The sequence below is a fragment of the Lissotriton helveticus genome, chromosome 10, assembly GCF_964261635.1.
Source record: "Lissotriton helveticus chromosome 10, aLisHel1.1, whole genome shotgun sequence".
Lineage (NCBI taxonomy): Eukaryota > Metazoa > Chordata > Amphibia > Caudata > Salamandridae > Lissotriton > Lissotriton helveticus.
In genome coordinates, this window is record NC_136071.1 from 1,056,686,488 (window position 1) to 1,056,710,508 (window position 24,021).

General features: G+C 45.8%; 1 protein-coding gene across 2 annotated transcripts in view; it reads right to left on the reverse strand.

Annotated features, from left to right (window-relative positions):
- The window catches only part of AGMO (alkylglycerol monooxygenase), a 744,553-nt gene that overhangs the window by 279,947 nt on the left and 440,585 nt on the right, over window positions 1–24,021 (reverse strand). For both annotated transcript variants that reach the window (XM_078663767.1, XM_078663766.1), the window contains exon 12: window positions 19,929–20,011. In XM_078663767.1, the coding sequence (XP_078519893.1) occupies window positions 19,929–20,011 (83 nt within the window). The remainder of the gene's footprint in view (window positions 1–19,928; window positions 20,012–24,021) is intronic.

A 24,021-nucleotide genomic window follows, 5' to 3' on the forward strand; every position in this document is an offset into this window, starting at 1 on the left:
TCTTTGACGCGATGACGGTCTCGGTCTCCATTGTTTTTCTCTCGAGTTTCTTCGGCTGCTGCCCTTGTCTTGGACACGACGCACTTGTTCCTGGCTTACGTTGCGCCCTGATTCAATGGGGGTGGCATGTTCTTCTGCCTGGTCATAGACACGAGCCATTTCTTCATTGTCGTCTAATTCATGAGGTTTTCGTAGCAGCCGCCTCCGGAGGGCTTCCGAGTGACACCCAGCTATAATTTGCGACTTGATGGCGGCATCGGGTGAGAAGTTGTCAAATTCACAGTGTCTCGACAGCCGACGTAGCCGAGTGATGAACGCGTTCATCGCCTCATCTTTTCCTTGGCGCGCTTGGTGAAACGCATGACGTTCGTAGTCCACGTTTCTTTTATGGAGGAATTTTTTGTTCAATGCTTCACGTACCTTGTCATAGGTTCCAGCATCTGCAGGTGGGAGGTCTTTAATTATCTTACTTATTTCTCGGCCTGCTAAGTTGCGGAGGGCAATCAGTTTTTCTTTGTCAACAGTTACCTTAGACCCCTCAATGTAGTCTTCGAAATCTTCAAGCCATTCTTGCCACTTGGGGCCCATACTTCCTCCTGTGGTCAGTGTTAACGGTTCCGGAGCCCTCAGATGTGACGCCCCAGCAATGACGGGCTTGACTTCATTACACTGTGGGGATACATTTGGTGTTACCATTGTGATGCCACGTGCCTCTCACCCTTTTTCTGACTCTGCTCGGCCTTTCGCTTCTCGTTCGCAGGTGCTTTGGCTGGTTAGTCACGGTCAACTTTTTACTCATGCTTGTTTATTCACCCACATTTACAGCGATCAGTGTTTGTTTGTCACTCCTATTTGTCTTGACTTGTGTTTATTTATTCTTTCATGCTTATGCCTGCTGGTGCCTGACTCCAATATGGCCGCCCATAGGTTTCACAGGGGTGTCCCTCTAGGCTGCCTGACTCAAAGATGGCCGCCCCTTGTCAGCTATTCTCTCCCACGAGGTTCGATCACGCTCCTCAACAGGCTCACGGAGCTTCAGCTGCCACTCACCAGCTGTCGGTCGCTTGCAGGCAGCAACGTTTCTTCGCTTCCTCCTGTGTTCTGTTGCAGAGGAGCGATCAGGTAGAGTTGAGGCGGGCTCTCGATCGCACTCCGGTACCCGCGTGCTATTCTTCACGCATCGGGGGTGAGCCTTTCCATTTGCCGGCTTCTCTCTGGGCTCGCGGCAGCGCTCTTTCTTCGGAACGCCTCCTCGAGTCTCAGGCAGCACCTCTACCGCTCCCTGGACACCGGAGCAGTCGATGGGGTCGGGGCCACGTGCCGATTTGTGCGCCTTGGGGTGAGTGGCGGCTTTGGCGCGAAGCAGCGCACTGCTTTGAATTCCCCAGCACTCAGTGGCGTGTTCTCCCTCGGGGCTCCACGCGACTGACAGGTCGCGAAGCAGGGGTAATAACCGCTGGCCTCGTCCTGGGCGGCGGACTTACTTCAGCCACTCGTGGCTCGACAGCGTCTTCTCTCTTCACGCTGCTTGGGACAGGGACGCTTCTTCTTGGGGTCTTGTGGGTGGCTGACTGCACCATCCCACCCTCGTCGCCAGTTGTCGTATCGTCGACCCAATAACAACAGACACGATGTGTGTTTCTTATACAGAGCTTTATTCCTTGCTTCTTACTCAGTCCCTGTCCCTAGTCTAACTAACCCCTTCCGCCCTGCGCTCCTCCTCTTCCCTTCCACCCCAGCTAGCTCCACCCACCCAGCTACTGGACTGCTAACTACATAACAACACCCACTTTTTATTTATCGTTTTTGCAGTTAATGAAAGAAGCATCAGAAAAGCGTAACAGGGCTCACTTTAAATAGGCGAGTGCTGACCAACTGGCTTTGCCAATACTTTTTTGTGTTGGTGCTTGCATATTTGTATTTTAGTTCTTTTCTTGCACAAAAAGCAGTGGTATAAAAAAATATTTCACAATGACCTGTGAAATATGGGAAATATTTCATGGGTACTGTGAAACATGGATTTCATTATCATAATGGCAGTCCTTAAACCACAGTGCAGGATTGTAACTTTGTCAGCGCTTCTCCTTTGTGCTGATGGCAGTTTCTTATATCTTTCTCCTTTCACCACCTCAGAAGCAGTACATAGGTAGAATTATTTGAGGCAGTGTGCGGGTTCTTAACTTGAGACCCCTTTAGATGACAAAGAAGCCAGTATATAGATCTGGGCGGTAGGAGGGCTGTGATGAATCTACAATCAGAGAGAGTATTAATGAGAAAGAGGGTAGTAGAAGGCAAGTAACTTGTTTTTCTGATGAATACTGCTACCTACAGATTCCTCACCTTTAGAATCAATATCATAGCAGTACCTCCCAAGGTGGAAGATCTGAGGAGTGAACTCAGATCAGGATCTTCCATGCAAGGATCTTTTGCCTGGTCAGTATAAAAGCTCAGGGTCCTCTTGTGCCCAAACCATGGAGCCTCTCTTCTTCATTTGAGTGTTGATGTAATGAATAAATTGGTCAATGGTAAGAAGGCTATCCTGGCCCTCAGTACCGGTTTGTCTGGAATGGAGGTGTTCTAGGGCAGTTGGATCGAAAGTGCTTGCAATTCACTCACGAGGCAGCTGTGTAATGGCAGTGAGGAAGTCAATCTTTAGAGTAAACAGATTAAAAAAACAGCTGTGGATAGGCTTGAAAGGCGTGCACAAGAAAAATATCCAGACCAAGTTAAGATACCATTGGAGCATCACAAGTCATTTAGGGAAATCAAACCTTTGATGAAATGCTTCACAGCTAATGATGTAAACAAAGACGGTTGGTCATTTAATCACAGAAATGCAGAAGGGGCTGGTGTTAGAACTGGGGGTCTCTACTTGGCTGAGGTAGGTACCTTAATCCAAATAGGGACCCTTGCTTCTGGGGAGAGGGAGAGGGGTGGTGCCGCGGCCAGGGCGACTGACGCTGGAATCTGGGGACCACGGTTCGATCCCCGGCTCCGGCGGCAGGTTAGCCCAGCACCATGTGACTCTGGGCAATAGCTCGCTTAATCTTCCCGACAGCCCCCAGCGCCTAGAGACCCTTACGGGTGATTGTGCGCTTTACAAATGTGGACTTTACTTTACTTTACTTTTACTTCTAGTCAGGGAAAGGAGGGACACACTCTTAGATAATCCCTGCTCACCCCCGGTAGCTTGGCACGAGCAGCCAGGCTTATCTCCAAGGCAATGTGTAATGTATTTGCAACCACACTCCCAGTAATACAGTGATAACACTACAAATGGACATCACACTGATTTAGGAAAATGGAGGTATCTTTAGCAAGAAGAAATATGATGAGACCAAACAATAAAAATATCCAGCATATGCGTATTCATACTATTTCACTGGGCCGGTTATTAGGCCAACAATCACTTGTAGGTTCTTGCAGTAGTAATGAGCACTGTTCCCACTAAGCTGCGCACGTGGGCGAGCGCCCACGATGGTCACCCGGAGCGCGCAGTGTCCAGGATTTAGCGCGCACACCCCTACCAGATCGTTCGCGCTGCCGCTTTTAAAATGCGAGCGGCGCAAAATCCAGGTGGGAGACAGAGGGAGAGACGCAAAGCCCATTGTGATCAAAGTGCTTCAGCCCCACCCCCCCTCCCCTCATGTGTGGACCCCCCAGGCTGAGACAGCTTCCCGGTCATCCAACAGCCGCACCCAAGTACTTCGGGGGTATTTAAAAGACCATTAGCACATTAGTGAGCTTTGTCTTTTTTTCACACCTCCTAAGCCCTTGCATCTCCACACTTCCTACTGGCACAAAGGGAGAAAGCACGAACAGGCAAAGAGTCTGCTAAAATTGACAGAAATATCTGACAGTAAATTAAAGAGGCTGACATTAAATCGCACTGGCAGAGGACTTCAGAGCCAGAGCTTCGCGCACCACTAGTTTTCTATGTGACGGCTGTGGCTAAGGTTAGGTATTTATTGTGCTGCTGTGTTTATCTTTTTGTGTGTTTCTCTCTCGGTGTATTCCCATGTATGCATTTTTTTGGTATGTATTTCAGGGAATCTATTTGCTTTGCCTGCAACTGTGCGGATCTGTACGTTTGTGACCGTATGTGTGCTCATTGTGTGACAGTTTTTTTTTTGGTGCAGTTTGGTGCAGCAGTATATTAGTGCTCTGTGATGAGTGCCACATTGTATGAAATCTAAATAGAGCAATCGTCGTCAATATTTACCATTATGACAAATCAAGGCCACTCTATAAATGAGAGGGAGTGATTGAAGAATATTATGAATCCATACCTCGTAGTCAAATAAACCAGCGTCAGAAATATCCAAGTATGTATTCACGGAGCACATGTTTACCCCAGGCTATGTTGTAGCTGAAAAACACATTCACTGCCATACAACTCAATTGTTCTTATTAACGACCTCATGTGCGGATGAGTGAACATGCCGGGAATTGAACCTCTGGCCAGGGAGTCAAACACACACCTCTATGGTGAATGCATAAATCCACTGAAATTTCCAAACCTGGCCAAGAGGCTGTTACAGGACACATTCCGTTCAAGCCTGAATTGAGATTATTATCTTTTGACTCTTCTGTTAAGGAACCAAGTGCTCCGTGATGTATTCAACAAGCTTTATTGAGCTGGTCATAAAAATGAACAGGTGACAGACAGGCAGGCCGGCTCCCACTCCAAGACACCGCTTAAGACTCAGGGGCAGATTTACAATAACTGGCACATCCCTGCATATCAGCAGGGATGTGCCAGTTATTGTGTGCCACGGCTCCGCCACCCTGGATGCGCCGCATTTACAATGCGGCGCACCATGGGGCAAAAACGGCACAGATGCGCGCATCTGTGCCGTAAAAGCGGCACATTGCTGGAGTTGCGTCGCAAGCGTGACACAGCTCCAACAATGCTATGGGGGGCCCTATCTCCATAATGCTGCCTCAATCCTTACGCCTGCTTCAAGCAGGCACAGGGTTTTGACGCAGCATGGGCCCAAAAGTGACTGAGTGAAATCTTGTAGATTTCACTCAGCCACTTTTGGGAGGCGTTCCTGCACCTGAACGCCCCCCCCCCCCCTACGATGAAACGCCTCCTTCTGGCACAGGGCTTTACAACATGATGCATCTGGGAGATGCATCACGTTGTAAATACCCCACACCATGGCGCATCTTTTGCGCCACCGCTGTATCACAAAAGTGATGCAACGGCGGCGTAAAAGAGGCGCAGGGGGCTTGTAAATCTGCCCCTCAATGTCCTAGACTGGAACACCGTGTGGAATGCAAACATGCATTCCGTGACGCACTCCCTGCCACGCTGTGGTACATAATATAATACATAACACATCCCCCCTCTTTACAACACAAAGAAGAGCAAATAAATTAAACCAAATATGGAACTTAAAGCAATAACATAAAGAAAGAATAATCACATTACATTTTCCTTCAACCATCACGGAACAACCCTTTTTCTTTTTCCTCCGTCACCAACAACCTCATCCACAACAACTGGTTCTATCGTTTCCAAATGCACCTCCTCATTCATTCCAGATTGCACCTCCTCCGAAGCAACCGCTGCTTCCAAAAAACATTGGCTCCCCACCACTTTCTCATCAACAACCTCCTTTTCTGGAATAAGGTCAGAAGCCAGACTAGACTGAACAGCACTCCGAACAAAGAAATCTTCCACCCACTCTTCATCCTTCACCCCATTGGCACGCAGAATTTATCCTCGCATTACACCACAATTTTGTCCAGATCCCAAGGCAATACTTTTGAGATTCCAAACTCTGCCATCATCCAACCGCACAGCATTACGAAGAAGCTCCACGACTTCTTGTGGTGCTCCAAACTGACTCTCACCCTTAGGAATCTTACCAGGTTTCCTCACTCGAACCTAAACCCAATCACCAACCTTTACTTGCACGTCCTTCACACCATGACTTTTATCATAATAAACCTTGCTTTTATTGTTCACCTCGTTCAATCTATTTTTAACCGCTGCCGCTGACCACTGCTCCACCTTGCCATCAGAAAGTCAAACAGGAGTGAACTTACATCTGGGTTTCCTACCTCTCATCAGCACAAAAGGAGATAAACCAGTAGCATCATGAGTAGTCACCCTATACGCCCAAACAGCCTTTTGCAACTCCAGTTTACAATCCTTCTGCTTACACATAGCTGCCTTTGGATATTTAGTTTCCGTGGGCGATAATGATCTTGATGCAAACAAAATAATTTTTTCACAACCATCAACACATTTCTGCGATAGAACCACACCCAAAACCCTTGTCACTAACATCAGTCATCAAGGAGTATTCCAAATTGGGGACGCCAATTGTTAAGAAACCAAGTACTCTGTAATGTCTCCAACAAGCTTTATTGAGCTAGACATAAAAAGGAACAGCCGAGAGCCAGGCAGGTCGGCTTCCACTCCAAGACACCGCTAAAGACTCAATGTCCTGGACTGGAACACCGTGATGGAATGCAACCATGCATTCCATGACACGCTCCCTGCCACCCTCTGGTACATAATATAATACATAACATCCACCCACACACAATCTTCATCACTGACACTCCCACTGATTATCTCAAATCACTTTACTCACCCATTCACTGTTGGCTTTTTATTTATCAAGACGCTTTACTGAGGACTGCATGCTTTAATTAGTCTCTTTATGTTGCTCCCCGCTACACATTAATCTTCCCTCATTCACCCACTCACTTATTTTCATTCACATACTCACCTACCTGCATTCAACAATTCACTCACACTCACCCAGAAGTTGTTACAACGACTTGCTGTAGGGGACTCGTTTTTGGACTGGTGACAAACTATCTCTGATGGGATATCCAGACATTACTCCATAGCTTGCACGTCTAATTGTAAATATGTTATGTAATTGTGTATATATGTGATATTGTATAGGCTTCCAACATTCCCCACCCTATGAACAGTCCTTGAGCTGAGGATCTTCAGCAAAATCCCCCACATACGCAGTCTGGTTCCCGGCGCACATAGCCTCAGTTGCAGCGCACAGAGACCTTATACTGCCGCACACAGAGGAAAAAAATTAGAGGGAACATTGGTAATGAGCAGTTCACAATGATCTAATGCAGTCCTAATGCAATGCTATGCAGTTCATAATGCAGTTCGTAATGTAGAAACAAGACGGACCTTAATGCAAGTACTAATGCGGATCGTAAAATCAAGGAAGAATGCAGTTCGTAGTGCACGTATTAATGCAGATCGTAAAAGCAAGTAATAAGGCAGTTCGTAGTGCACGCATTAATGTGGATCATACAAGCAAGTAATAAGGCAGTTCGTAGTGCACGTATTAATGTGGATCGTGAAAGCAAGAAATAATACAGTTCGTAGTGCAAGTATTAATACGGATCGTAAAAGCAAGTAATAATGCAGCTCAGCACCGATAGCGGTGCTCGTGAAAGTCTGAATGCCACTCTTGGCTGACTCGCGGTCAGCGATTGCCAAAATATGACCCCAATCGAAGGAAACAAATTGCAGCGCCCTAATCTGACCCCAGTGTTGCCACTCCTCTGTGAGTACGGGCCGCGATACTGACTTGAGCGGAGGCACACACTGCAGAGATGGGAAAGGCTGACAGCGGTCTCTCGTAGCAGGCACTACACCCCAGGTGGTGACATACGCACGCTCGCTGAGCGTTACCGGGGGGTGCAGTCTCTCTCTCCTCTCCTCGCGGCTTGGGCGTCACGCCATGTGGCTTTGGGTTGGCAGCGGCTGCTCCTCGCAGTGAGAGTCGGGCTACCAGGTGACGGCCTTGCTGCTGATCGACTCCCGGCGCGACTCCGTTGATCTTGCGAAAAGGACTTCTGACCCACAATGGTGAAGGTTCATAGGTCTCTCCTTGGCAAAGGCAGGCTCGGGCCAGCTGCGGTGATTTCTCACAGCTCCCCCTTGGGACGACGGTCTGGGTCGATGGCGATAACGATCACAGCACTTCTGGTCATGCTGTTGCTCGAAACAGAGCACAAGACTTCTCCAGGGCACACGGTCAAGGGACAATTCTCAAGATGGTCTCAGGCTGCAAAAAGCACTGGTACACAGCCTCCCTGAGACATACATGGAAACTTTTATGTACCTGAGTTTCCACAACAGGGAGCCAGCTCCTCTCGGACCCTTGGAAACAAGTTACTTCATGACACAGCACACAGCAAAGTCCTTTCAGGAAGAGGGACACAGCACACAGCAAAGTCCTTTGTCCTCTCCTCAGTCAAATCAGCAAACTGCAGGCTAACCCCAGAACACACAGCAAGGGCAGTCTTTCTCTTCAGTCTCTTCAGCTGTTCTTCCTTGATAGAGGTTCCTCTTGATCATGAAGTAGTTTCAATCCTTTTTCAGGCTTGAGTTCAGGGGTTTCGGCTCTCACATTTATACCCCTAAATGCCTTTGAAGTCTTTGCGTTCAGGGGGCTCTCAGCCCAGTCCAAACCAGACCTGGGTATCTTCCTGCCAGTGCACACCCTCTTCCTTTGATAGCAAGGATCTGTGCCCCAGACGCTCGGCTGGAGGTGCAGCCATCCTTTGGTGGCAGCAACACAGCCCTCTTCACATCCATAGGGCTACTACTCCCTCACACATCAAATGCATGCCTGCCTGTTGCTGTCTCCTCTACTCCTCCCTGGTGTCAGGACACTCCCCAGACCCTATTACATCCAAACCAAGACAGTCAATACACAACCAGGCAGAGGCACACAGGATGGTTTAAGATAAGAAACCAGCCACTTCTAAAAGCATGGTTTCTAAACACACAATTTAAAAAACATCTTCACAAAAAGATGTGTTATTAAATTCTGAGTTCGGGCACACTAAACTCCATCTCTCATTCTTTATGCCTATGGGAAGATATGCTGGAAACATGTAACACAGGATTCCCTATTCTGTCCTATGGGCAAGATGGCCCTGCAACAGTGAAAATGAATTTCGCAGTATTTCACTGTCAGGACATGGTACACACCTCAGTACATGTCCTACCTTTCTCATATACTGCTCCCTGCCCAGGGGAATACCGAGGGCCTACTTTAGAGGTGTCTGCTGTGCATAGAAAGGGATGGATAAGGCCTGGCAAGTGGTTGCACTTGTCAGGACAACAAGGCAGTTAACAAACTGTGCGCAGGCACTGCAGTGGCAGGCCTGAGATCTCTTTTTAGGTTTACTTGTGTGGGTGGCACAATTAGTGCTGCAGCCCCACTAGTAGCATATGCATTACCAGCCCTGGCACACATAGTGCACTTTACTAGGGACTTTACTAGTAAGACAAACATACCAATTATGGACAACCAATTACCATAACAGTTTATACAGGGGGCACTTGCACTTTGTCACTGATCAGCAGTGGCAAAGTGCCCAAAGCATCTAAGCCAGCAACACAAAATCCATCACAGAATCAAAAAACAGAGGAGGTAGAGGAAAACAGTCTGGGCTAACCATGCTAAGAAATGGCAGGTCTAACACGTGTCCCCTCTAGCCGAAAAGTGGGGAGAACTACCCACCCTTATGGGAGTTCTCATCACTAAGGTAGAAAAATCTGGACAGACCATCAGCATTGGCGTGTTCTGTTCCAGGGCGGTGTTCCACCATGTTCCACCATAAATTCCATTCCCTGTAGGGAGATTGATCATCTTAATTGTTTTGGGTTCTCACCCCTCATCTGCATCAACCATCTGAGGGGCCTGTGGTCTGAACCAGGAAGTGAGTCACAAAAAAGTAGGGCCTCAGCTTCTTCAGTGCCCAGACCACAGCAAAAGCTTCCCTTTCAATTGCACTCCACCTCTGTTCCCTGGGAAGTAGCCTCCGACTAATGAAAGTTATGGGTTGGTCCAAGCCCTCGTTGTTCAATTGTGAGAGTTCTGCTCCCACTCCATGCTCTGAAGAATCCGTCTGCACCACAAATTCTTTGGAGAAATGAGGCGCCTTGAACACGGGTGTTGTGCACATGACAGTTTTCAGGACATCAAAGGTAGTCTGGCAGGCATCAGTCCAGATCACCTTCTTGGGCTGTTTCTTTGAAGTCAGTTCTGTCAAGGGGGCAACAATTGTGCCATACCCCTTCACAAACCATCTGTAATACCCCTAAAAAGAGTCTCACCTCTGTCTGAAAGAACAAAAGAGCATCCACATGTCTGGCTTATAAAAGGTTGCTCTTTTGGCAACAAATCAAGCAATTCATTTGTCCTAGCATAGATCCGCTCACGGAAAAGATTCTGGGAGTGAGGATGATATTCACCATCTCTGGAGATGTAGATTGAGGATCCTCAGATGAACAATTCTGCCCTTTTGCTGAGACAGGAGGTCAGCCTGAAGCTGAGGCTTGATCAGAAGACAAACACTCAAGAGCTCTGAATACCACAGCTTCCTGAACAAGTTGTGAAGGTAAGAATGACTTGGGCCAGGTCCAACTTGATCTTCCTCAAAACTCAAGTCAGGAGATGTAAAGGTGGGAAAGCATATTGGATTACTTCCTTCCATTCCAGCCAGAATGTATAGCTAACCAGCACCTTGGTGAAAACATCTGCATAAAGAACTATTGACACTGTGTGTCATCAATGGTGGCAAATAGATTTTGCCAGGGTGCACCACACTGCTTGAGAATGGCCTGTGCTATCTTGGGATGAAGATGCCACTCTTTACCTAACAGAAAACATTTCCTTAGTTTGTCCGCTCTGTCAGATGGTTGGTGATCTTGAATTTCTGATGATCTAGCCATGTCCAAAGATGTAGAACCTCCTGAAATAAGATCAAGGACAGCACTTCTGCTAGTTGCAATATTACATTGTGGATGTGTTATCTGTGAGGACCTGCACCAGCCTTACTTTGATGGATAGCAGGAAAGCTTTCAGGGCCAGACAGATCGCCCTCAGCTCTAGAAGAAAGATACGAAGCGGGCTCTCGAGACCAGAGACCTTCGAACTCCACCTCTTTAAAATGACCCTCGGTGGGAAAGAAATAAAGGCTTGATTCAGGTCAAATAGGAAGTTGTCAGCCCCTACAGAAGATCCTGAGTCATCGCCTGGAAGATCTCGATGGAGTCAGAGAGGCATCCCTGATGACAACCCAATGGAATCTGAGATTCTACCATAGGGCGCACATATGCCACCTGGAATGGGAAGGATACATATAACCAGGAGACAAAGAAGTCTCAAGGCCATCCTCAATAAGATGCAGGACCTATCCAGGATCAAAAAAATATGGGCCTGCTCTGTTTAAATTCAATAAATCAATCAATCATAATACTTTATTTGGTATAAAAAAAAGTACCATAAAAGTACAAATACAATACATCATAATATAAAACAAAACAGTTCAACAGCATAAAATGGTACATATTCAGTTCATCTGCGATTAAAACACCTCCCCTCATCAAATTCATTCTTAGGGCCATTAAAAGACTAGCATCACTGGCCACATGTGTTCACCTAATGCCCCTTGTTGTTCTGAGCCTGACAGCTGCCCTTAACAAGTTTACAGTACAGAACAGGGTTAATGCGCCTGTGAACAATTTTTAAAATAACAGGGCCACCCCTGCATGTTTAAATATGGCATTCTTTAATACACTTTTTTAAAAGAAACTCCTAGGTTGTGAATAAAAAGAAAATAATAAAACAAAGTGAAGGGTATCCTGTGGAGACGGATGGTCGCAGCCACATGGGCCCTTCAGCTCTATAGACAGAGTATATCCTGCCGGGTCAGCTAATATCTGGTGCAAGAGATAAAGCCTAAACAGTGTTATCATAAATCTGTTGTGGGCATTGTGAAAATAAGATAAATAAGGCTCAATACCTACGTATGTTTTAGTCAGAAGATGTTCTCTCACTAATGGCTTAATCAGCTCCCTATCTTCCCTAAGTGCTATAACATGCTTGAGGAACCGGTCCTTAACCAAGGCCTTATCCTGCATGGATATTTTTGCAGGATTGTTAAAGAGATCTGCGCATCCTATACCTTATACAGTCTCCTTCACGTACATGAGCCACAGGATATTCAGCCCCCGATCGCGGGCAAGGCAGTCTACTATGATCTGCCTACTGAATGTGGCCTCCGTATTTGCCCAAATCTTTGCCCAACAGACTAGGGGTTTGACTCCCAACTCATCCCTGATGTAACTAATGCCAAGTTCTTCGTGGATGATTTGAGAAAGTGTGCTCTGAGGCTCTTTAAGTAAGCGCCGAAGAAACTTATTTTCCTCTATTTGTAAATGCTGCACATCAATAGATCCCCATACCTCACTTCTATAGTGGACTTTGACACAACACATAGAGCTGTATAATCTCAGTATTTGCTGCGGTGACCAACGGCCTAGCCTTCGTGCAAAATTCATGATCGACCCAGAGCAACTAGCTAACGTACGGCATTTTTCCTCTAAAAGATCTTTAAAATGTAGATGTCCATTGTTAGATCTGGGGGTCTCTAGTTGGCAGAGGTAGGTACCACTGTCCAAATAGGGACCCTTGCTTCTAGTCAGGGCAAGGAGATAACCCTCTGAGATAACCCCTGCTCACCCTCTAGATAGCTTGGCACGAGCAGTCTAGGCTAACCAGAGGCAATGCGTAAAGTATTTGTACCAACACTCACAGTAACACAGTGAAAACACCACAAACTGACTCCACAACAGTTTAGAAAAATAAAGGTATTTTTAATCTAAACTACACAAGACCAAAACGACAAAAATCCCAACATACACAGTTCAAGAATATGGTTTCAAAAAGAGTTCTTAAGGTTGCGTTAAAATTCTTCAAGTTGCGGTAAAATAAACCACAGATGCGTGAAAAGTTCACAGTTGCGTCACGTTTACTCACAGTACCTTTCGTTGCAACAAATTTCCAAAAGCAGAAGCTGGTGCGGTGGAAAACAAGCGATGCGTTGCTCCTGAGACCCCTGGGGAGGCGATGCGACAGCCCCGCTGCAGCAGCGGGCGTGTTGCGACGAATCCGGTCTGTATGGGGAGGAAGGCCACTTGTATGGATTCCGGTGCGTAGGTTCCGTAGGAAGTCTGTTCTCACAAAGGCACGATGCGATGATCTCGTAGGTGCTGCGACGATATCCGGGGCGACGATGCGCGGTCCAGCGGCGATCCTTTCTCTCGCAGCTCCTCGATGCGATGATTCTGCGACGACACTCGCAGCGACGTGATGCGGTCCGCAAGCAAGCGGTGCGGCGTTCTCACCCAGCGACGACAGGCTCTGCGACGACACTCGCAGCGATGTTCGATTCTCCCGCACCGGTCTGGTGCGTCCCGCAAACGAAGGATGCGACGTCTCTGGCAGCGGCGTCAGGCGCTGCGACGATCTCGATCTCCGTAGCGGCGGGAAACTTCGTCGTGGATGCGCTCCGCAAGCGAGCGATGTGACACTTTTTAGTTTCAAAAGTCACTCAAGCTTTAGTTTCAAGCTTCCCAGCACAGGTCCAACCTCCAGAGGCCCCGCAACTGGATCAAGCACTCTAGGAAGGACAGAACTCTCTCAGCAGAGTTCAGGGAAGCTGGGGGTGAAGTCCTTTTGTTCCTGGGACTTCAAAACAGGGAGCCAGCTCTTCTCAGGCCCTTGGAGATTCCTTCAAGACAGGGGACACAGCACACAGCAAAGTCCTTCCCCTCTCCTTGGCAGCAAAGCAACAGCAGGTCAGTCCAGCAGAGCAACAGCAGGACAATCTTCCTTCTTCAGTTTCCGCTTTCTCCTTGGCAGAGGTTCCTTCTTGATTTCCAGGATGATCTAATTTTCTGTTGTCAGGGGTCCTGTACTTATACCCCTAAAGTCTTTGTTCTCTTGGTGCATGTGGGCCCTGAGCCCGGTCTGAACCAGTTCTGGGTGGATCCTGAGCACTTTGTTTTGCTGGCTGCATCTTTCCTTTCAGAGTGAGGGGCAGGGTCCTCAGCCGCCCAGCAGGGGGGTGGAGCCAGCATTGTGGAAGGCAGGCACAGCCCTATTCAGCCCAGGTGCTAACTCCTCCCACCACTCCAGTTGCAAATGCAGTCATTCAGCCTAGTGCTGACTCATCCAGCCTGCTGGGGAATTCCCCAGCCCCTGTCACTCACAAACCAGACAGTCAATACACAAACAGGCCCAGGCACACAGAAGGGTCAGACAAGAGAACAGCAACTTTCTAAAAGTGCTGTTCTCAAACACAGGATTTAAAAACAACCTTTCCTAAATGATGTGTTATTAAATTCTGAGTTCAGGGATACTAGATACTTATGTCCTATCTTGTTCCTATGGGAAGAAATGCTGTTAACCACTGTAGCCAGCATCCCCCATGTTAACCTATGGAGAAAGATAGCCTTACAGTAGTGAAAAACGAAAATGGCTGCCATTCACTACCAGAGCATGTCACCGGCACTAGTACATGCTCTACCTTTTACATACACTGCACCCTGCCCAGGGGGGTACCTTGGGCCTTCCATAGGGGTGACTGATGGGCACAAAAAGGGAAGGGTTAGGCCTGGTCAGTGGGGACACTGACCAGGAGGACATGGCAGTTCTAAACTGCACACAGGCACTGCAGTGTCAGGCCCAAGACATCATTTTAGGGCTACTCCTGTGGGTGGCACAATCAGTGCTGCAGGCCCACTAGTAGCATTTGTCATCACCAGCCCTGGCACACCCAGTGCACTTTACTAGGGACTTCATGGTGATACAAATATGCCAAACAGGTATATCCAATCAGAATATCAATTTACACAGAGAGCATATGCACCTTAGCACTGATCAGCAGTGGTAAAGTGCGCAGAGTCCTATTGCCAACAGCCACGGGTCAGGAAAAATAAGGGAGGAAGAAGCAAAAAGTTTGAGGATGACCCTGCAAGAAGGGCCAGTTCCAACATCCATCAAATAGAATCCCCAGGTACAAGAAAGAGTGCACCTTTCCCAGGCAGTGAGAGCCAATCATGTAATCATACTTTTTGCTTGTTTTTTTTGCCCACTTCCATAATGTACGACTTGGATAGATTGGGGGACAGATCTAAGTTCTCCATAAAGGAAACAAAGTTGTCTATCAGACCCTGAAGCCCTTCGGGTGTACGGGCAAGGAGAACCGCGCCATCTGCATAAGGCAAGACAGTGATCCCCCTTGAACCAATCCTCGGCGTAATAACCTTTAAAGTGCTAAGTGCCTGATCCAAACCATTTATGTACAAGGTGAACAAAAATGGGTCCAGAATACATCCCCGTCTGACCCCCGCTTAGGCATGGGAAAGGGTTGGTGTTACTGTCCCTCCTGGTTGTATCTGACTGCGGCGGTGGCGTTCTGATGCGGGGATTTTAAAATAACAATTAGTTGGGGGTCCGCGCCAAGGCCACCCATGATTGACCATAATTTCCTGTGGTTCACTCTATCAAAAGCTGCCGTCAAGTCCATGAATGCCAAGTACACAGTTTCTTGACTAGCAATGGTATTAAGGCATTGATCGGTGGTTAACTTTCCTTGCCTAAAGCCATATTGGGTGTCAGTTATAAAGTACTGATCCTTCGCCCAGTCCATTAACCAGCTACGGATGGCCTGTCCCAAAACCTTTGCTGACACGCCAATTAAGGAGATGGGATGGTAACAAAGTGGGCTATCCTTGTTACCTTTCTTAAAAATAGGAACAATCGTGGGCCCGCTCTGTTTAACTTATATGTTGGCCCTCAGTTTCAACTGGTGCTGTAATTCGGCTTTCAGGTATTGTACTATGCAGACGACAATCAAATCATTGTCTTCATATGAGATATGTTGCTGGTTGTTCAGAATCTGTATGATTGATGTCAGCACCTGAATGGAGGAAAACTCCTTCAAACTGAATGCTGAAAAGACAGAACTCTTGATTTTTGGAGCACAGCACTCATTGTAGTCAGAACTCTGGTGGCCAGAGACGTGTGGTCCTTTACCTTCACTAGTTGTCTCTGAGTAAAATCTAGGGGCAATCTTTGATGACACCCTCACCTTTAACACTCAGGTCAATAGGGCTGTGAGATATTGCTTTTTCATTATCAAAAGCCTGAAAAATATTTTCCCTCTTATACCTGCTAAACTCAGAATAGCAGTTGCTATTGCGTTAAATTAATCACACCTTGACTATTTAATTGCTTTATACTTAAACATCAATAAGTCCTCGCTTAACACGCTGCAAGTCTATCAGAATATGGATGCCCACCTGGTACTGGATGTACCTAAACGCTTTCCAGTCAGGGAAGGCATGCGCTCCCTTCCCTAACTACACGCTATGAAGCGGGTGATTTTTAAAGAGCTATGCATGGTTCATTTGGGTTTTCATCATCAAGGGCGGATGCCCTTAAGAACAGGTTTTTATTGGTAAACCCCCAAGAGACAGCTTACATCATCTTCTCATAGGAAGTTGACCATAACTAGTTTCAGCAAAGCCAGGTGAGGCAGTTGGTCTTCTTTGGTAGAATAATGTCAACTTATGGAACCACTTGCCAACACACATTTAAGGTTCAAATCCCTATGGAATTTTCTGCAAGCAGCTGAAAATCTGGCTCTTCTCTATAGTGGCTGTTTCTATACCGACGCTAGTGCTTTAATGCCTGTGGGCATAATGCTCTTTATACATATATTTAATTTAATTTAAATTCATTTCATATCCTGGATATCCCAGGCTTCCTACTGCAGAGGAAAGGCCTTGACCATAACTGCCCTGATGAATGGACGATTTTGCATTCGGTTTAGTTTGAATGTTTTTTGCATGCTCATCGATGATGAAATTCAATACTGGCAGGAGTATAGCTGTTGTCCAGAAGTGGTATGAAAGTGAGAAGTATGGGATTATGTGTACACTCGACTGCAGAAGATGGGCTGTGACCACGTCAATCACTTTTATGAACATCAGAGGGCATGAGATAAATCAGAAGGGAGCACAGTAAATTAAAAATGTCTCAAACTCATCTTGAACTGCAGGTAATGCCAATGGGAATGCAGGATGGATACATGGAAATATGTGTGTAGCAAGTCCAAGGATGCCAGTCAGTCTCTTTGGTCAACAGCTGACAGGATCTAGGACAGAGTGAGTGATTTGAACCTGCCCTTCCGCAGACAGGTCTTCGGCTGGCAGTGGTCCAAAATGGGTCTGAGGTTTCTGTACTTCTTTGGAAAGAAGAAGTAAAGTAAGTAGTATGCTCCTCCACACTCCGAGTCCAGAGCCCATTTGACGGTACCTATTGAGAACAAAAGGTCAACTTAGTACATTTGAATTTGGGGTGCTTATCTGAAAGTCACTCCAGTGTGGGAGGAAGGGTGATCCAGACATGCCTCCTCTACAAATGGCAATTGCTCTTGCTTTGTTGATGTAGTCTGTAGAGTCTACGGCAGCTCAGATGATATAATTGGCTGAATACTGACCATCCTGTATGGTTTGGGCAAGTGACACACTGAGGTCCTTTAGGACAGACAGCAAGATATCTCTGAGAATGTCCCACAGTGCGTGAGGGTAACTCAGCAGAAAGCAAACTCCATTAATAGAGTGTCAGACTTGCCGAACAAAACCTTATTTTTCCAAATGAATGAATCCTTTTTTATGCCCAATCTGGCAAGTTGTTCAGAAAGGACTTTGGTTTAACCTTACTTGTCAAGACATGGACAATCAGGTTTCTCTGGTGTATGTTTGTTTAGAAAGTCTGAGTCACTGGCGGCTGGTCTAAGTTGCTTAGACCCTGGTTGAACAACTGGCAGGTATGTCAGTATTTGCTTTATTAATGTCCTTACCAGCTCAGATGAAGCTGGCTCAAGTTAAAGAGTCTCAGTAAACACATTTGTTACGGCGCTTCAGTGTGCATCTATACATTTGAAACTTCAGTTGCCCTCTGAAACATCACTGCAAATGAGGAACTTTTTTCCTGTGGGGGCCCTAGCTCCATTTTAAGAGATATATCTAGCACACTGAGGTATTGTAAGTCAACATATAATGAATCCTCAGTACAATGAAGGGGTGAACAACCTGTCCTCTTCTTCATCATTGTCTAGAGGGACAATAGCTGCCTTTTGGACAGGGTCTAAATCAAAAGCAAAAATGGAATGTATACGCTGCTGGTACTGGTGTTGGGGCAAAGGAACAGGATTAAAATCTGGCAGCATAACCATCAGTTGTGCTTTCATAATTTCAGAGCATGACATAGGCCTGGATCAGGGTCAGATATTGGCATTCGTATTGGATCATCAAGCGGGCCTAGTAAGGTGTCTATCAGCACTGGTACACAAAAAACAAGCATTGAAATTGACGATGGAGTAGAAATTAGTGCCAAACCGAGTATCAGACTGCGCAGGGGAAGATGGCATCGGGTGCAGACCCACCAGCAGAGGTCTAACTGGAGAACCTTGTGCCCCGTGAGGAAAGACAGTGCACCAGAGGGGTCTATATTTACGAAACAGAGTTGCAGTATGGCCTCTTTGAAAACCTCTATTTATTGTCAGGTCGAGGATATCTTAGGGAGTTTGAGGTGAGCTGTGACCAATTCCAATTGCACAATCAGTGCATACTCAGGAGACATCAAGGGAATGCAGTCCTTATTATGACACCCATGTACCTTCTCACTAGACACTGAGTGGCAGGATGGGGATGAGTTCCGCTTAGCCTTCTTCTGCTTGGATCTTGCCTTTGGTTAGAAATGGATTTCTCATGGAAGCCGCATCGAGTGGGACCTTGAGTGGACCAATGATTTGGAGAGATAATGGAACCTATGCTTCTAATGCTACCTTTTCTTGTGTTTGGGGACTTAGTTCAATTCTTTGCATGACTTAGAATCATGCCCTGGACAGAGGCACCAGTGACGCTCCTCATGCAGGTCTGTGGCCAACATCTATTTTCTGCAGTCTCAGCCCAATTTGAATCCTTTCCTTTTCAGTAGAGCCATTGTTCCTGAGCACACTATGAAACGTTTTGAAGGTGTTGGAAAAACCAATGAAGGTGAGAGTACAGCTCTGGATACGTGTTGAACGGAACATAAAGAAAAGAACTATCTCAGTGTACAGGGGGTGGAGCTGATATGCGGCTCCACTCTGAAACTTTTGGGGCAGTTCAGAGTCACTGCTGAACAACAAATCACCACCTACAAGCGTGCAGGAACATTGATGAAGAATTCACCTGATCCAATCTGGGGCTAGATTAAGTGGGAGAAATGTACGGATAGAAGAATCCACCAGAATAGCTTTTCATGCTGACGTCCCCAAAATGTATGTGATATAAAAAATGCATAATCGATACCATGCATTGCATGGTCCTATAATTTCCATATCAGGATTTTAGTGATATTTTCAAACCACACTGCCTTCGCCCTCATGGTCACCAGGAACCCTTGATGACAATACTGGACCATACAGTACAATTACCCGCGCCCTCACCCTACACTGCTAATTACCTCTTATAATACATCATACATGACTCGTTCTTTGACATTATAGATAACATCACTGCAACATCTGAAATTACATCACATATAACAACACTAAATTGAGATAAATATCACTGGTAAATTTCAGTGGTGCTGTTTGTTTAAAACTGTATGTTTTAACTGAACTGCCATTTACACCTAACTATAATGTTCTTTAACCTTTGTTAAAATATATCCATATCCTAAAGGTGATCCAATAAGACATGCTATTCAGAGCAACTTTATTACTTCATAAATATCATTCAATTAAAATGTCCTACATATACTATATTATAAAACGCTGTAAGGTGCCTTAATGTACAAACAGGTGGAATCCTCTCTAGAGAAAAACCCAATAAACAATTAAATAAATGTGTACATGGCACCCATTATCTTAAGCATTCCCCCTCAAAATGCATTGTTTCTCCCTTTATGCTTTCCAGTTAAATAAATTCGTTGAAATCAGTCAAATAAGATGTTGTTTTTAAAGACGACAGGTAAAGTATATGTAACAAAATATGGTGTTTTAAGTCTTGCCTTTTTTCCATGAGGAGTCCAATGGACGTCAATGTGAGGAGTATGTAGCATATCCTTAGAAGAATAGCTGTATTTGATAAAGCCTATGAAGCAATTAAAAAAGACATTTCTAAAATTAGAAGAGTACAAGTCACCCAATTGCAGTGTCACACAGAAGCAAGCCGAACTGTCTTGAATCGATTACTTTTGGCTGAAATAGGTCTCAATTGATTCATTGGATTAACAGCGCGATTTCTTTCTTAAAAATATCTGCTATACGCTAAAGGTACTTATTCATAAAATGTAAAATGCACTGTAGTTCCATTTCCTTTTAGTTCAAGATTTTATGGACACCAGCAAATTCAAAAGCCCCCTATCAACATCATGTTCCTATGTGTCTTTACCTGCAGGTCTGCCTTGAACTTGGACCATGGATTGCTCCACTTTAATGGCAGAGGAGAGTCACCCCACTGGTCAGACCCAGGAGATAAAAAAAATAAAATGATAATACAACCATTTATTATCATTTTATTTTTCCCTGGCTGAGCCGAGTACCAGAGTCTAGAGCAGGGCCATCGTCTATGAAGGAAGCAGGCTGATCAGAGAGGAGGAGAGATGCACACTGTAAGTGTGGATGTCTGTTTGGCTGGCCATTTTAGGATGGCAAAACCAACACGCGCACTTACAAGTAGGAGAAGAGGCACAGGCTCCCTGTCCAGCCAGTCCAGCCAGCTCAGATTAATCCTGGTGCATCTCTCATGCTGGGTAATAGCATGAGAACAAAGTCTGGATTGGGTGGGGAGTCTGTGAGCCTGTGCAGTGTGCGCGACCCTGGAGAAGCTGGACACCGACTCCAGCAGGTAAGTCCTTTTTTTCATATATTATTCCACCCCCCCTGCTCTGCCCCACAACCTAGTTTTGGTAGCAGCCACCACTGCCTTGGACTCTATGTTAGTTCTAAGAAGGTCGACCATTATATGAAGAAGGGAAAGGAATGTTCGGGATCCCGCTATAAAGTTATCAATGGCGACCCAGCAGGCTGATGGCACATTTGATAATGGATCATGGCTAATCGTGTCAGGAACAAAGCTACAATTAAGTGCATCCTCACTTCCGACAAAAACTGGAGGAAAGTATGAGTAGGTTGTGCTAAATCTGGCCCTCTGCATCCTTCACATGCATGATCCATGATGAACAGTTTATAAGCCTTTGCATATTTCATTCATTTCTGTTTTCCGGCAATCTAGACTAACATCAACATAGAGAAATGCTGAATAAACACCTGACTTCCTGCTGAAGTGTGCCACCTTACCGCCTCCCAATACGTTAAGAAAGCTCACTTTATATCCTGAAAGTGTACCAAAGTCACTGACGGCAGTCATCAGAAAGTGTAGCTTCTCACCTAATTCTGAATAAGTGGGCAGCAGGTCATCAGCAGAAAGTAATATCTTCATCTCAGCATTACCAATAACCATCCGTATGGAAGAGCTTCTTATCCATACTTATGAATTCTGGATATAGCATGAACCTTGGTTGGTGGTTCTGCTGCCTACCCAAAAGCAATTTGATGCCTTTGAGAGCTACCACAATTGGAGTAAGATTATAAATTCACCACGTCATAAATAACATTTATTATAGGAGGAAAAAATTGATGAGATGGTGCTGTTTGGCAAACGCTCAGACACCATTAGGATTTCGCTCCCGGCGAAGGGCCTACCAAAAATCATGGTTTTGTAACACGTTCAAGATCAAAATAGGCAATCAAGCACTGTACAAGGCAGCTGCCAAACAAAATGCTGGATCGGGCTATCTTGTGCTCATGCGAAATATGGTTTTAGACATGTGTGGGAAGGCAGTGTAAGGTATGGTAACTTAAATAAATGATTCTAACACTCGGTGCAAAACATACGAACTGTCTTTTGTTAGTCCACTCTGTAAACAGTTATCAATATGTTAAATTAGAGTTATGCAGGAATATCTAGGCCACTTTGTTGGTGTATTCACACGGTTGTGGGCCGTTCCTAATGCTAAAAGAGCAATGTGTGCCACTGACTCTGTGTGGTTCCAGTATGTCTTAGTGGTCAGGACTCAGCGACACTATCTTGCAGTGCTTGAAAAGAAGGGCAAGGGCACTTGTCAGTGATGACTGATAAATAATTGTCAGGACTGTGCTTGGATCTCTGTACTGAGAGAGCAGGGGGTCAATGAACTGGCAGGTAAGGGTTACCGTAAGGGAGGTATTTGAGCGCTGATACAGCTGTGTGTTACTGTACTTGAATATCAGGGGTGCTCAATGATAAAACTGATGTGCACTGGCATGGTAGTTCTGTCTGCATGTCTGTGGGACAAAATAGAATGGTACACGTTTAGGCGGAGATGTATTTTAAGAGCTGTGTTTTGCTTCAAGTGCTGGACTACCAGGGATTGGTGAAGATTAAATCTGAGATTCTTTGACAGAGCAGTCTGTGGGTCCTAGGTTTGAGACAGAAAGGCTACGACTGAGGGGAACCCCCTTTTATTTGAAAAGTAGGAACAAAATGTATGTCTATATTTTTGCAGTTCTGTCTCATTACATTATCACACTTAGATTAAGGCCTGATTACGAGTTTGGCGGTCCTCTTGTCGGCCCGCCACCACAGCACTGACTGGAGGACCGGCAAGTCTGTAGTGTGCCCACCCTTTGGACTATGACTCAAATCCAGGGAGGGTGGGTGGTGCTGCTGCCATGACAGCACCTCCAGCACGTTCCTGCACAGTGTGGCATGCATTCCATGCCATTGCGTGGAGGAACGAGGGTGCAATTCCAGGGGGGCACAACATGTACCCCTCCCGCATGAATCCCTAGCCGCAGCAGTAACAAGGGGGTCCCGTTAGGGCCCAATTCATTGCCTCTTCGCCACCCTTTTCATGGCAGGCTCACTGCCATGAAATGGGCGATGGACTGGTAAATCGTAATATGCTTGGCGGTGTCGCAGCAGCACCACCAGCATATTACTGTTAATGACCACTGTGTCACCGGTGTGGTATCCTGGATCCCGGTGGATGCAGTGGTCCTGTGGCGGTCCTACTGCCACACTCAGAATACTGCGGGTTGGCCTGCTGTAGTCAGACCGCCACCACAAGTACAGCGGTCCTGTGGACCGCCATACTCGTAATTAGGCCCTAAATATTTGCTATATTGCGACAGAAATAAATATCTTCTTAATGATACATGTTCCCCCTGTCTTTCATTGCCCTGATTTTATTGTTTGAAGTTTGTCATCCACTTATTATTTAGTGGATTATGTAATAAATTTGAATACATATTTGTTATTCCATGAACATTTAATATCTCACGTGATTTCACAAAGCTTCTGATGTGTCTGCATTATACAAGGCCTATCTGAAGTTTGAAAAACACATCAAATCCAACTCTGAAATGATCCCATTATGAAATATCCCTAATCTCTTTTATGAAACATTCTTTGTCGGCCGAATGACATGGTGTAAAGTAGTGCAGGGAAAAGATTATGTAAAATTATTTAGGTCAGAGAACATTTTCAGAAGTTAACTGCAAGCTCAATAAGGGCTTCATCTTAAAAAAATTATTATAAATATTTACACATTCCAGACTTTTCCGGTAAATGGATTTGATTGTAATATTGACACAGTTTATGTAGTAGGGCAGGAAAAGTAGAACTTCATTAAAAAAAACGGGTGGACGAATTTATTGAATATGACTCGTTGACCAACTTTACAAGCTACATAGTAATGACGATCTGAGCAGAAAAATATTTTCACCTGCACTAAGTTAAAAGGTATATAGTGGCGGCTCCTCCGCCCTAGTGGAGGAGTGTTGCGCAGCAGCGAAATAAAGGAAAAGTTAAATGATAATAACACAAGGTTATTATCATTTTATTTTCTACTGCTTTGGCAGCTCTGCAGGGCGAGTGGGGCTGCTCCGACACAATAGCAGGGGGAGTGGCGGTGCGCATGAACCTTTAGCCGGCCGCCTGGGGCCGGCCAAACATTCATGGGCACTTACCATGCACTTACCATGCCCAGGCTCCCATTCCTTGGCTGAGCACCGAATTGCGGTGCTCAGACCAATCATAATGTTGTTTTGCAGCATTGT